The sequence below is a fragment of the Mycteria americana genome, chromosome 3 (assembly GCF_035582795.1).
Source record: "Mycteria americana isolate JAX WOST 10 ecotype Jacksonville Zoo and Gardens chromosome 3, USCA_MyAme_1.0, whole genome shotgun sequence".
NCBI lineage: Eukaryota > Metazoa > Chordata > Aves > Ciconiiformes > Ciconiidae > Mycteria > Mycteria americana.
The window spans coordinates 994,211-1,007,610 of NC_134367.1; the positions used below are offsets into that span (position 1 = coordinate 994,211).

The 13,400-nt window shown below is 65.1% G+C and overlaps 1 protein-coding gene across 1 annotated transcript; it reads right to left on the reverse strand.

Annotated features, from left to right (window-relative positions):
• Positions 1-435: 435 nt before the first annotated feature.
• Positions 436-11,569, reverse strand: KIF3C (kinesin family member 3C). Its single transcript, XM_075497584.1, has 8 exons — positions 9,836-11,569; positions 4,787-4,888; positions 4,559-4,681; positions 4,335-4,453; positions 2,926-3,042; positions 2,508-2,616; positions 1,768-1,943; positions 436-851 (listed from the first exon to the last, which is right to left on the reverse strand). Exons 1-8 carry the CDS (start codon positions 11,246-11,248, stop codon positions 758-760), a joined length of 2,253 nt encoding a protein of 750 aa, XP_075353699.1. The 5' UTR covers positions 11,249-11,569; the 3' UTR covers positions 436-757.
• Between the last annotated feature and the right edge of the window lie 1,831 nt (positions 11,570-13,400).

Below are 13,400 nucleotides of genomic sequence, written 5' to 3' on the forward strand. Positions count from 1 at the left end.
GTGAACAAAGTCTCGGCACCACCGGGACCGACTTGGCTTGGTTAATCTGCAAGCCCTCTCTGTGGATGGAGCTGGCATTTCTGGAGTGACAGCCGTGCCCAGAAGTCAATGAGACATCATTGCTGCCACCGGTGTTGATGCAGGCTGGAGAGTCCCTCTGGGCCTCTGACAAGCCCAGCGCAAGGTGCTGCCACCACGAAGTCTCCAAATCCTTGTAGAAATCGCCAAATTCCCTGGGATCCAGCAAAGCAAATGCAGCGCCAGAGTCCAGGGCTGCCTCACCTTCTGCCAAAGCCACCAGAGAGGGGCACGTGCCCTCTCCTGCCTGCTCTGCGGAGCACGATGGTGAGCAGTACGCCGGTGGTGCCCACCCCGGCGCTGTCCCCGTGCCCCAGCCCTGCGTGGGGGCTGCGGCGGTGGCGTGGGGAAGGCGTGGTGCCCGCTGCCAGCCTTGGATGTCCTCCAGTCCGGACGCGCCTCCTGACTGCGCATCAACCACTCCATAAATAAATACGTTAAATAAATAAAGTGACAGATCCAGATCGGGGGGGGGGGGCAGAAGGAAGGAGGGGTCAGCTCCCCTCGCCCCGGGGCTGTTCGTGGGCGTCTCACACAAACACACGCGCACACAAAGTAGCTGAAGACAAAGACGAACTGGGACCGGTGGAAATGCTGCCGGCTGGGGCCCCTTCCGTGGCCGTCGGCGGGGCACAGTCCTCGCTGCAAGGCGGTGCGGGGGATGAGGGGGTCCAGGACGTCACTCCTGAGCTGGCATCGTGGTGGTGCGTGGGGAGCTGGAGGTGAGGGAGACATGCGTGGTTGAGGATGGCAGTGACCGCGGCGTCTGGCACCTGGAGGGGGGGATGAACAGAGAAAAACTGGTTTCCTTCTCCTTCCCCGGCCTCCCGCTCTCCCCAAAATCCAGCCATCTTCTCAGTCATTTGCTACGCAGGCAGCACCAAAGGACACCCAGCGCTGGGCAGGACGATACCTTGTGTGCTATCATCTGGGAAACACGGATATCATCGACTCACAGAACGGTTTGGGTGGGAAGGGACCGTTAAAGGCCATCCAGTCCAGCCCCCTGCCACGAGCAGGGACATCTTCAACCAGAGCAGGTTGCTCAGAGCCCCGGCCAACCTGACCTGGAATGTTTCCAGGGACGGGGCATCGACCACCTCTCGGGGCAACCTGGGCCAGTGTCTCACCACCCTCAGCGTAAAACATTTCTTCCTTATCTCTAGTCTGGATCTCCCCTCTCTTAGGTTAAAACCATCACCCCTTGTCCTATTGCTACAGGCCCTATCAAAAAGTCTGTCCCCATCTTTCTTACGAGCCCCCTTCAGGTACTGGCAGGCTGCTATAAGGTCTCCCCGCAGCCTTCTCTTCTCCAGGCTGAACAGCCCCAGCTCTCTCAGCCCTTCCTCACAGCAGAGGGGTTCCAGCCCTCTGACCATTGCTGTGGCTTCCTCTCGTCCCACTCCACCAGGTCCGTGTCTTTCCTGTGCTGAGATGTACATGATGATATACGACATCATCACCCTGGTTTTAATACTTCTCCAACAACCGTTACCAAAGCAATGTCAGCCCTATTTTAAAATCTGATCACACCCCAACAACTCGTGGCCAGTTTCAACCCCAAAAGGAATGGGGGGCTTGCAGCTCCCCTGAGACTCCTCTGCCTGCCCCAAGCCCACGCGCCGCCCCGCACCGAGCATCCCGGCCGCGGCGCAGCCCCTGCGCATCCCCCCGCCCGCCGGCACTCACCAGGAGCGGGACTTCCTCACCCGGGAGGCTGCCGGCCGCTCCAGGAGGCTGTCCAGGTGCATCAGCCTCTCCAGGTGGAGAGCCCGGGGGTCCTGCTCTGCCGGGTCCCTGCTCCGCTCAAACTCGAAGATGGCCGGAGGGGAGAGGTCCAGCTCCAAGAACATGATGTTCTCAGCCTGCAGCAGGACGGGGCAAAGGGAAAAGCAACACGAGGAGTCACCGCGTGGCAAACCACAGCACCAGCTCCGGCAAGTCCACGCTGCCGAGAAAAACCGATGGGCACACCAGGGAGCAGGACCCTCCTCTGGTGGCCACAGCCACAGTGCAAGCTCCAAACTGGAGCCCAGGCTCCCTACTCTGCTCAGGCTCTTCTGGTCTTTCCTGGGGCCGAGTCCAGCAGGCGAGGCTGAATGGCCCCGGCCTTTCAAATGGCAGGAGCTGCCAGGGCCAGTGAGCCAGCAGCTCAAGGACCGGCTGAGAGCACAGCCACCGACCCTGCCAAGTGGGAGGATAAAGCTGGGAGCTGGAACTGACGTATCCCAAATCATCATGAGCTTGTTTACTCCGTCTTCTCCCCCATTGTTCATCCACCCACCCACCCATCCATCCACCCATCCATCCATCCATCCATCCATCCATCCACCCACCCATCCACCCACACCCCCCCCCTCCCATTTATCCGTCCCATTTATCCAACGGCTTCTTGTCCCCCCGGCACACAGCAGGGCCCCCTCACTTACCCGGTACCGAGGATGAGACCCCATGGCCATGGCCACGCGGGCGTACTGGCTGATGGGTCTCTTGTACCCCACCGCAGAGGTAGGCCGCTTCTTCATTTGGTTGCTGTTTCTAAAAAATAAATTAAGAGAGGGACATTTATTAGAGAACAATTTATGTTCTAAAAATGCATCCAAATGCATGTTCCTACTAAAAATGCATCCAAACAGTGATGAACAGAGCTCGTCTGTAGTGAGTGAAGGGTGGCCCTTCCCGGCGGGGCTTGGCTTGCAGAGGATTTCCACCCGTAGGCACCTGCAAGCACCCCGGGGTCCCTGCTGTCCCCCCCCGCCCGGGGACATCCCTGCCCTGCAGGCAGAGGCTTCGTGCCTGTGGGTTGGCAGCGCTGGGGCAGAGCGGGGGCCGGGGCCGGGGACGTACCCTCCGGTGGGCACCAGCGGCTGGAACTTCCACTGGTCCTCCTCACCGTCGAAGTACAGGCGGTTCATGATCTTGTTCTTCTCTTCTGGTGGGATGAAGTTCTCGATGATCAAGTACCTGAGCGAGCGACCGGCCAAGAGACGGAGCGGGAGCAAAGGGATGGGAAGGAGCAGGAGAGGAAGGAGTTAATGTGCCAAGTGACAGAAAACAGGTTGGAAAGGGAGAGGAAAGGGACGACAGGAAGAGAGGGAGACACGGGGAAATGGGAAAACATCCAGAAGATGGAAACATGATGGAAATGGAGAGGTTGAAGCGATAGATCCGCCCGACAGAGAGGCGAGAGAGGCAGGAGAGGGAGGGCAGAGGAAGACGGTCATCAGAGAGGAGCAAAGATACTCGGGCAGCTCTGCAAGCTTCCCTCCGGGCAGGAACCCCCCTCCTCTCCGGACCATCCGCTCCCCCAGCTGCCCGACCAGAAGATAAAGGAAAGCTCAATGATGCAAAATGGACCCCAGAGGGAATCTTTTTGCCCACCTTTTTGGGGGCAAATCGAGCAGCTGCAGAAAACCGTTTGGAGTTGATGAGTTGCTTCACTGAGTTGCCGGCTTTTAAAAAGTTTGAATCATGTTCGAAGGGAAAGGTAGCAAAATTTGAGATGAAATTTTGTTTCTAGTAAAAGTATAAATATTTTACCTTAAAACTGCTAAAGTCCTTATATATGGCTGGGGGCGGTTTTTTAGGTATTGAATAAGATTATTGCTTGAAGTGAAAACAAACCCACCAAAGGCGGTGGACCAGCAGCTGCGACTCCTGCTGGGAGGTTCCCGGAGGGAAAACGCTGCCCGCCTTTGCCGGGTGCCACCGTCGTGCCGGGAGCTCCCGCGGGGCTGGGGCTCACCCCGAGTCCCCCCGAAAGACCCCGCTGGGGCCGGAGCAGGTCTCCAGGTGCCCTCGGGGACACCTACCTCCAGCTACCACCGCCGCGCCCCGTACCTCAGCCGTAGCCCGCGCTGCTGCTGTGCGGTCGTTTCTGCTTGTGCCTTTTCTGGTTTTTCACCGTTCTCAGCAACTTGTTAACACTCTCGCGCGCAACTCACCCAGCTCAAGAGGTTTAAATGTTTGACACCTTCTGCCACCACTGACAGGGCAGGAAGCGCTCAGTTGTCCCCATCAGCAGGCGTATCGCTCCCTCCAGCGGCGCGCCCCAGCTCTGCTCTGCGCACCCCAGTTTTACCCTGTGCACCCCAGCTTTGCTCTGCAAAGCCCAGCTCTGCTTTGTGCACCCCAGCTCTGCTCTGCAAAGCCCAGCTTTGCTCTCTGCACCCCAGCTCTGCTGCGTGCCCCCCAATTCTGCCCTGCACACCCCGCACGGCTGCGCCCGGGGGCACGGGGGACGCACGACCACCTACTTGAGCTTCAGCTCCCGCGTCTGCTCGTTCTGCGCCTCCTCCAGGTCCTGGCGCACGCGGATGTACTCGTCGTGCTGGTCCTGGATCTCCGCCTTCACGGCCTGCAGCTTGGCGTACAGCTGGGGGAGAGGAGCAGCCCCTCAGCCCCGCGGCTCGGGGGCTGCGACGAGCCCCGGGGCTCCGGCGGCTGGAGGGACGCTTGTCCCCGCCTGCCACGCTCTCACCTTCTTCAGCTTCTTGGTTTTGATCTCCACCTCCTGCTGCAGGGAGGTGTAAGTCTCCCGCAGCTCCATGGTCTCCTCATCCCGCAGCAACATCTCCTGCTGCATCTCCCGCTCCCGGCGTTTCTGTGGCGCGGGGGGAAACGCTCAGAGCCAGGAGGGGGAACCGGCCCCCGGGATGCCCCCGTCACCGTCACCCGCCTAAGCCGGGTCGGGCCCCCGCACCGTTACCTGCTCGGCTATCTCCTGCCGCTTCAGCTCCAGCATCTTCTGCTGCTCGTTGGTGTGGTCCACGATGGTCCTGCCACCGATGAGCAGCTTGCTCTCCATCGCCTGGGAGGGACAGAGCGGGGCGGGGGCTCAGAGCACGGCCCCATGGGGTTTGCCCCAGGCCATCCTCGCCGGGTGGTCACCCCCGTCCCTGGTCCCTGCCTGGGCACCCTGTCCTCACCCCTGGCTTCAGGGAGTTGGCAGCTTTCGATGCAGCACACGCTTCGGTCCCCAGCTGATGGGGAGGGGGCTGCTCAGCGGCCAGCGGCCCCACGCCTCCGCAGGGACACGGCGTGGGGCCGCTGGCACCGAGCCCGGGCGCTTTCAGGTCCCGCTTCCTTCCGCACAGCTGCGAGCCCGCGGGACGCCGCGGATGTGCAGCAGCTGCCGGCAGCGGGGACCCAGCCCCAGCCGAGCCGTGCCCAGCCGTGCCGAGCCGTGCCGAGCCGTGCCGAGCAGGGCGGGGGTCTCTGCCCCGAGCCCCCTGGGAGCTGCCGGGGGAGACGCCGCAGGGAAACCACCCGCAGCAGCGCTTCCCGCAGCTCGGCCGGGCTCTGGGACTGTGCGTACCCACCCGGCCCGGCCCATCCTGACCCCCGCAGCTCACCCCGTCCCACCCCACCCCGTCACCCACGCCCCACCCCAGCTGCGTTTCCCTTTGCCTCCCTGGGGGAAAGGGGCTCCCCTGCCCCACGGCTGCACCCACACACGCGCGTATCGGTGTACGTGCCCACCCCCATGTGCGCACGTGTCTGTGCGCAGTCACACGCCCTGCACACACACGCACACGCTCGTACACACGCACGTGTCCCCGCACATTTCTACACGCACGCCCGTGTGCAGGTGTTTGTGCTCGCACACATGCACACGCTTCCTTTACCCCCTGCACGCACACGCTTGTGTGCAGCCCCCGTGCACACACGTGAGTACACGCATGCACACACATCCCTGCATGCCCATGCACACACACACGTGAGTACACGCATGCACACACTTCCCTGCATGCCCATGCACACACACACGTGAGTACACGCATGCACACACTTCCCTGCATGCCCATGCACACACACACGTGAGTACACGCATGCACACACATCCCTGCATGCCCATGCACACACACACGTGAGTACACGCATGCACACACATCCCTGCATGCCCATGCACACACACACGTGAGTACACGCATGCGTGCACACTCACGCACGCCCACGTGTGTGCACAGGCACAGGGGTGTGCACACACGTGCCGGCTGTGAGCACACACGCCAGATACGCGTGCACACGCGTGACGGTGTGTGTACAAGCACTGTGTGTCTATGCACACAAGTGCACGAGGTCGGCACGCTACACGGCAGGCGTCTGCACACTCGTGCAAGGTGCGTGTGCACCCATGCACAGGGTGCGTGCACACCCGTAGCTGCATCACCGTGTCAGGGTGTCACCGGGACAGCGCAGCTGGCACCGAGGGGGGGGGGACACCACGGCTGCGGCTCAGGCGCACGATCGCGGATGGATCCAGACGTCCCCACGCCACCACGCCACCGCGCACCGCTTTAAAAATTAATCTCCCAGACAGCGCCAGCGGCAGCACCGCCCGCCGCCATCCCCGGGGCATCCCTGCCAGCCGCTGACCACCGCCGCGCCTGCACGTCTGCTCTCACCCGCGGGCGTGCACGCCTGGGGTCCCTCTGCACCCCCTGAATCGAGAGCAAAGCTCCCTCCCTGCTCCTTACCGTGTCTGGACCCCCGGGACCCCCCCGCCGCCATAGCCAAGGCCCTGCCGCGCAGGAGGGCCGTGACGCCACGCCAAGGGGGGACGCTGGCACTGGGGGGCACGCGTGGCATTCATGGGTGCTGTGCCCCTACGGCCGTGCCCCAGCGCCGCCCTGGGCACGGAGCGGGGGGCTCAGGCAAACTGCAGACCCCCGTTCACACCGACACCTATCCGGGGCAATACTCTGTTACCCCTATTGTCCCCCATTTTTCCCGGCCCCGCGCGGGATGGCCGTGGTGGTGCGCAGCGTGGGGTTTTAGGGGCGTGCAAGCGGCCCCCCCAGCACCTGTGGGATGACCCCCGTGCCTGTACCACCAGTTCCCACCTTCCCCCCCCCACCACGAGACCCTCACAGCCGTTCAGTGCTATGGGGCACGTCCCCCCACAGGTGCCCCATCCGGCCCCCCGACCCTGCTGCACCCCCCCAGACCCCGACACCGGGGATTCCTCCTTCCTCCTGGCCCCGCTGCCTTCAGCTGGGTGCCGCTGCCCGGGCATTTTGCCGGGAAGCCACCGGGTTGCCGTGGTGGGGGGCTGAGACCCCCGAGGGCAGCCCCCCTGCCCAGCCCCGTACCGTCCCCTGCCAGGACTCCCCGGGGCAGCCAGGCTGGGGGCACTGGGGCTCTACAGGCCCCTCGCCCCTCACACCTCCTCCTCCAAAACCAGTTCTCAGCTGGTCCCAGTTGCACCCTGTGCTGGCGAGTGTCCCCTGTGCCCTGCTGGGGCACGTCCTGCCCCAGCAGGACCGGGGGGGACGAAGAGGGGACCAGGGAGGGGACCGGGGGGACCAGGCAGGCGCTGGGAAGATGCTCGGCCAGGGCACCGCACAGCCGCCCCTCCCCACGGGGTTCACCGCCGGATACCGCCTTCGCCGCGGGATTAAGGGGTTTCTTAGCGCTGCCGGTTTCTCCCTGCCAAAGCATTTATTCCCGCTAACGAAGATGACTCCCAATCTTCTTTAGCGCGTGGGATGGATTGAACGCTAAGCCTCTCATGGGAACTCATTTCCAGCACCCAAATAACTTCCCTGGCACTTTCCCGCCCGCTGACCCCAGCCTCGGCACCCGGCAGAGCCATCGGGCGAGGGGCCTGGAGCAGCTGCGCCCAGCGCCCTGGCCAAGAGGCTCCTCCACAGCCTGCCGCTGCGGCACGGCCCGTCTGCTCGGGCGCCAAGGTGCACGTCTGGGTGCCAAGGTGCACATCTGGGTGCCAAGGTCCACATCTGGGCGCCAAGGTGCACATCTGGGTGCCAAGGTGCACATCTGCCGGGGTGGGCTGGCCCCCACCTCTCCGAGCTCGATGCTGCCCACGTGTCCCAGCCGGATGGCGGGGCCGGGCCCCGGCTGTGCCAGACAGCAGAGGCAGAGCCCACGTCCACGAGTGTGACGGCAAGTCGGGGTCCAGCGTGCGTTGCCCGCGCGTGTGTGGGGCACCCCGTGTCCCCCCAGTTACTACGGCTGCCTTTGCCACGGTCACTACAGAGCCATTAAACACGTGAACGGAACACGGGGCTCTTTTCACACCGGTGCCTCCTTCCCTGGCCCGGCCGCGTGGCAGAGCTGCCCGGGGGCACCGGGAAGCCACCCAGTGCCCCTCGCAATGTCCCCCCAGGCAGGCCCCTGGCAGTGCCCGGGGGGGTGAGTGTCGCGGCAGGCTCTGCCCCTCCATCGCTGGCACAGGGGGGATTTTTGCCCCCTGGGGCGATACCTCGCTGGTGTGACTGTACCGTACCCCCACGGTGGAGGGTCCCGGCACGCGGAACGGCTCCGAAGGCCACCGAAGGGGATGCGGCGTCATCTCGCCTCCGGCCCTGCCTCGTTACTCAGCAGTTACAGGACAGGCAGTGGCCCCGAGCCAGACCCGCTGCACCATGCCGGACGAGGAGACCGCGCGGGACGGCTGCCAGCAACAACCTGCGCTCCACCGCGGCAGCGGCGGGGGGCACCGGCTGTGAGGAGCCCACCTCCCTGCTGAGCGTCCTGCTCTGCCGGGACACCCATCATGGGACATCCATCACGCCAGCCAGCGACCGGTGTCCCCCCCGCCACGGCTCTGCCCCGGCGGCACGTCCCAGTGTGAGCCCAGTGTGCAGGCATCCAGGCACGGCCACGCATCCCTGGGCGTGATCACGCATCCCTGGGCACAGCCACGAGTCCCTGGGCACGGCCACGCGTCCCCGGGGCTGCAACAAACACGGCACCAGCCACGGAGGAGGGTACGAGAGCATCCCCCTGCTCAGGCCCTGAACTGCCAGGCAGGGACAGACACCCCGGGCACGTCCCCGCCTGGAGGGCTCCGTGCTAGGTCTCCGGCCGCTGCATCCGGGCCACCGCGGTGACGGAGGGGCTGTGCCGGAGCGTGACGCGGCGGGTCAGGGTGCTGGGGCTCCTTCCCCACCGCCGTGACCGTCGTCCCAGCCCCGCGCTCACACCGGCCCCGCAGCAGCCACGGGCAGGTGGGAGGAGGACAGGACCCCCCAGCCTCACCGGGGACGGGAGCAGGGCTGGGAGGGGCAGCGGTGCAGCCCCGGGACCCCCGGCACGGCTGCCTGGGGCTGGGCCGGGGCTGCCGCAGCCCCTCTCACACTCAGCCCCCCATCCCCAAGCACCCCTGAGCCGGCGGTGTGCAACGCCTGGAGGGTGCCAGTAACGTGCCCCCACCCACCCCGCTCCGGCTCAGGGGTGCCAGGAAGGATTTGAGGCGGGGAGGGGGGACGGGGGGTCCCTGCAGAGCTGCCGGGCCCTGCCTGCGGGCTCACAGCCCTGCCCGTCGCCGGCAGAGCCCTGCGGGCTGGGCGGGAGCTGTGGGGCTGGACAGAACCGGGGGGCAGGCGGGGGCAGGCGGTGCCGTGTCCCCAGCCCCAGCCCTGGGCGTGTTCCCGGGGCCACCGGGGACGAATCTGCAGCATCACTCCCCCACCCCGCCGCAAGATGCTTTGTTGTGCCAAGGGGGACGAGAGCTGAGCACGGCAAACTCGTGCCACCAGTGATCCGCTCCCTCATGGCCCCTCCCACCCCACGTCCCCAGGAGCTCCCGCACAAGGTCCCCGTGCAGGTCCATGTCTGAGGGCAACCCCAGCCCATCGCTACACAGGGGCACGGGGCTGCCCTTGGGCACCTTGCTCGGACGCCCCGCTTGGGCACCCTGCTTGGGACCCATCCAAGCACCCCACGAGGGGCTGGAGGCAAAGGAGGTCTTCCCCCAGCATCACTCACAACGGTGCGTGGCAACACGTACCTTGTACTTGGTGGCCAACAGCTCTGTGGCCTCCTGCTCCTTCCTCAGATCCTCTATCATCTTCTCCTTCTCCTGCAGCAGCTTCTGCTTCTCCTCGCTCACCAGGCTGTGGTCATCCTGGATAGCGGCTTTCTCCTCTTCCAGCCTCTCCTTCTGCTCCTTCAAGTAATTCTCCATGTTCTTCTCCAGGCCATCCTCGTTGTCATCCTCCCCTTCGTTCTCCGTGGCGCTTTCTCCATCCACCGCTTTCTTCCTCCGGCTGCTCCTTCTCCTCTTCTTCCCCAGCATGCCGCGTTTCTCCAGCTGAGCTTTCAGCCGGACGATCTCCTCCTGAAACTCCCGCAGCAAGGTGTCCTTGGGGTCCTCGTTCACCCGGGGCTTGTTCTTGATGTTCTTGGCCCTGTTGGCAAACCTGAGGGTGGAGAGGCTCTCGTCGTAGCTGTGAGAGGCCGGGCCCAAGGTAGCCACCATGATTGTCTTGGCGTTGCCCCCGAGGGAGTCCTGCAGCAGGCGGGTCAGCTTGGAGTCCCGGTAGGGGATGTGTGTGCTCTTACCGTCCACGAGGGCGGAGATGACGTTGCCCAAGGCAGAGAGGGAGAGGTTGATCTTGGACGCTTCCTTGGGGCGCTCTCCATGGGCCCCCATTTTGCTCTGGCGCTCACTGCCAGCCAGGTCCACCAGGTTGAGCTTGCCCACGCGGATGTGCTCCTCGCCGTCCGGCCCCGTCTCGCTGCACTCGATGGTGATGAGGAAGATGGCGTGAGAGCGGGAGCTGTGCTCGTTCATGTTGGTGCTCCCCACGGACCGCGTCTGGCTCCCCAGGTTCATCACATGCTCGATCTCCTTGACGTTCTTGGTCACGAAGGAGGAGAGGTCCTTGATGTACACCCCCGTCTCGGGGTTCTCCTTCAGCTCCAGCTTCTTGCTCTGGTCCTTGGCGAGGAGGTCCCTGATCTCCTCCTGGTAGATCTCCAGGTACGAGGCCCTCACCAGGAACTGCTGGTTCTGCGAGCGGGAGATGTGGGTGAAGATGTGCTCGAAGGACATGGGGATGATGCCCCGCTTCTCCGGCTCCGCCCAGGCCCCCTGCATGGTGTAGGTCTTGCCGGTCCCGGTCTGGCCGTAGGCGAAGATGGTGCCGTTGAAGCCCTGCAGCACGGAGTCGATGAGCGGCCGGACGGTCTCGTCGTAGAGGTCCGCCTGCTTGGAGCTGGCGTCGTAGACGGCGTCGAAGGTGAAGGTCTTGGGCAGCTCGCCCGGGGCGGCGCGGGGGTTGCGGATGCTCACCTGCCCCAGCTTCACGTCCAGCTCCAGGACGCGCTCGTAGCCCGCCGCCTCCTCCTTCCTGCTCATGGGGCGGCACCGGGCCACCACCTTCAGCGCCTCGCAGCCGCTGCGGGACCTACCGGCCATGGCGGCGGCGGGCGGGGCCGGGCGCGGCGGCGGGCGGCGGGGCGGGGGGGGGGGGGGCTCAGCCGCGCCGCCCCCGCAGCATCCCCCGGGCCGGGGCCGGGACCGGGACCGGGACCGGGGCCGGGGCCGGGGCCGGGGCCGGGGCCGGGCGGGGGCCGCGGGCGCAGCCGGGGCGGAGGGTGCGGGGGGCCGGGGCGCGGCGGGGCGGCCCCGCCGGGCGTTCGCTCATGGCAGCGCGGCCGCTGCGCCCCGCCCGTGTGCGGGGACGGGGACGGGCAGGGCGGGCAGGGCGGGCAGGGCGGCTGCCGGCGGGGGCGGGCGGCGCGGCTGATTCGCTGCGGCCGCAGACACGCACACGCACACGCACACGCACACGCACACGCACACGCAGGGGCGCGGGCAGGAGGGAGCGCTGCCGGCCCCGGCCCCCGCCCGCCGCCCGCCCGGGCACGCCGGGAGCTGTAGTCCGGCCTTTGTGCTGCGGCGGGGCGGGGGCGGGGGTGCGGGACCGGGCTGCGGGAGTGGGATGCGGGGTGCAGGGCTGGGATGCGGGATGGAGGACAGGGAATGCAGCGCTGGGGTGCGGGGCTGGGGTGCGGGGTGCGGGGTGCAGGGTGTGGGATGCAGGATTGGGATGCAGGATACAGAATGCAAGATTGGGATGTGGGATGCGGGATGCAGGGCTGGGATGCAGGGCTGGGATGTGGGATGAAGGATGCAGGATTGGGATGCGGGATGCAGTATTGGGATGCGGGATGCAGGGTGCAGGATGTGGGATACGGGTTCAGGACTGGGATGTGGGACGCAGGGTACACGAGGTGGGATGCAGGATTGGGATGTGTGATGGAGGGTACAGCACGTGGGTTGCAGGACGCAGGACTGGGATGCAGGATGCAGGGCTGGGATGCGGGGTGCAGGGTGTGGGATGCGGGATGAAGGACTGGGATGCAGGATGCAGGGCTGGGATGCGGGGTGCAGGATGTGGGATGCAGGATTTGGATGCAGGATGCAGGATACAGAATGCAAGATTGGGATGTGGGATGCAGGATGCAGGGCTGGGATGCGGGATTGGGATGCAGGGTGTGGGATGCGGGATTGGGATGCAGGATGCAGGATACAGAATGCAAGATTGGGATGTGGGATGCAGGATGCAGGATTGGGATGCAGGGTGCAGGGTGCAAGATGTGGGATGCAGGATGAAGGACTGGGATGCAGGGCTGGGATGTTGGATGAAGGATGCAGAATTGGGAGGCAGGATGCAGGACTGGGATGTGGGACGCAGGGTACACGAGGTGGGATGCAGGATTGGGATGTGTGATGGAGGGTACAGCACGTGGGTTGCAGGACGCAGGACTGGGATGCAGGATGCAGGGCTGGGATGCAGGATGCAGGGCTGGGATGCGGGGTGCAGGGTGCAGGGTGTGGGATGCAGGATTGGGATGCAGGATACAGAATGCAAGATTGGGATGTGGGATGCAGGATGCAGAGCTGGGATGCGGGGTGCAGGATGTGGGATGCAGGACTGGGATGCAGGATGCAGGATACAGAATGCAAGATTGGGATGTGGGATGCAGGATGCAGGATTGGGGTGCAGGGTGCAAGATGTGGGATGCAGGATGAAGGACTGGGATGCAGGGCTGGGATGTGGGATGAAGGATGCAGAATTGGGAGGCAGGATGCAGGACTGGGATGTGGGACGCAGGGTACACGAGGTGGGATGCAGGATTGGGATGTGTGATGGAGGGTACAGCACGTGGGTTGCAGGACGCAGGACTGGGATGCAGGACGCAGGGGGCGTGACGTGGGATAAGGGATGCAGCAGGCTTGGGCTGCAGGGTGCGGGATGGAGGATAGGAGAGGCAGGAGAGGGCAGGGAGAGGTGTCCAGCCCCAGCAGCCCGGCAGGGACAAAGCTCTTCCCTTGGGCCTGGCAGCCGGAGCAGGGATATGTCCCCCCCAGCCCATCTCTTGCGGGGCCAGGGCAGCGTCACCCTCGCCAGCCGCCCCTGCGGTGTTTCGGGGCGGCTGGGCTGCCCCAGGCTGTGCGTGCCCCTCACCACAGCAAACCCCGGCCTCCCGGTCCCGGGCCCCAGTCCTGTCCCTCTGCCAGCCCCGGCACGGCTGGCATGTCCCTGCATGGGCTCGCTTGCGGC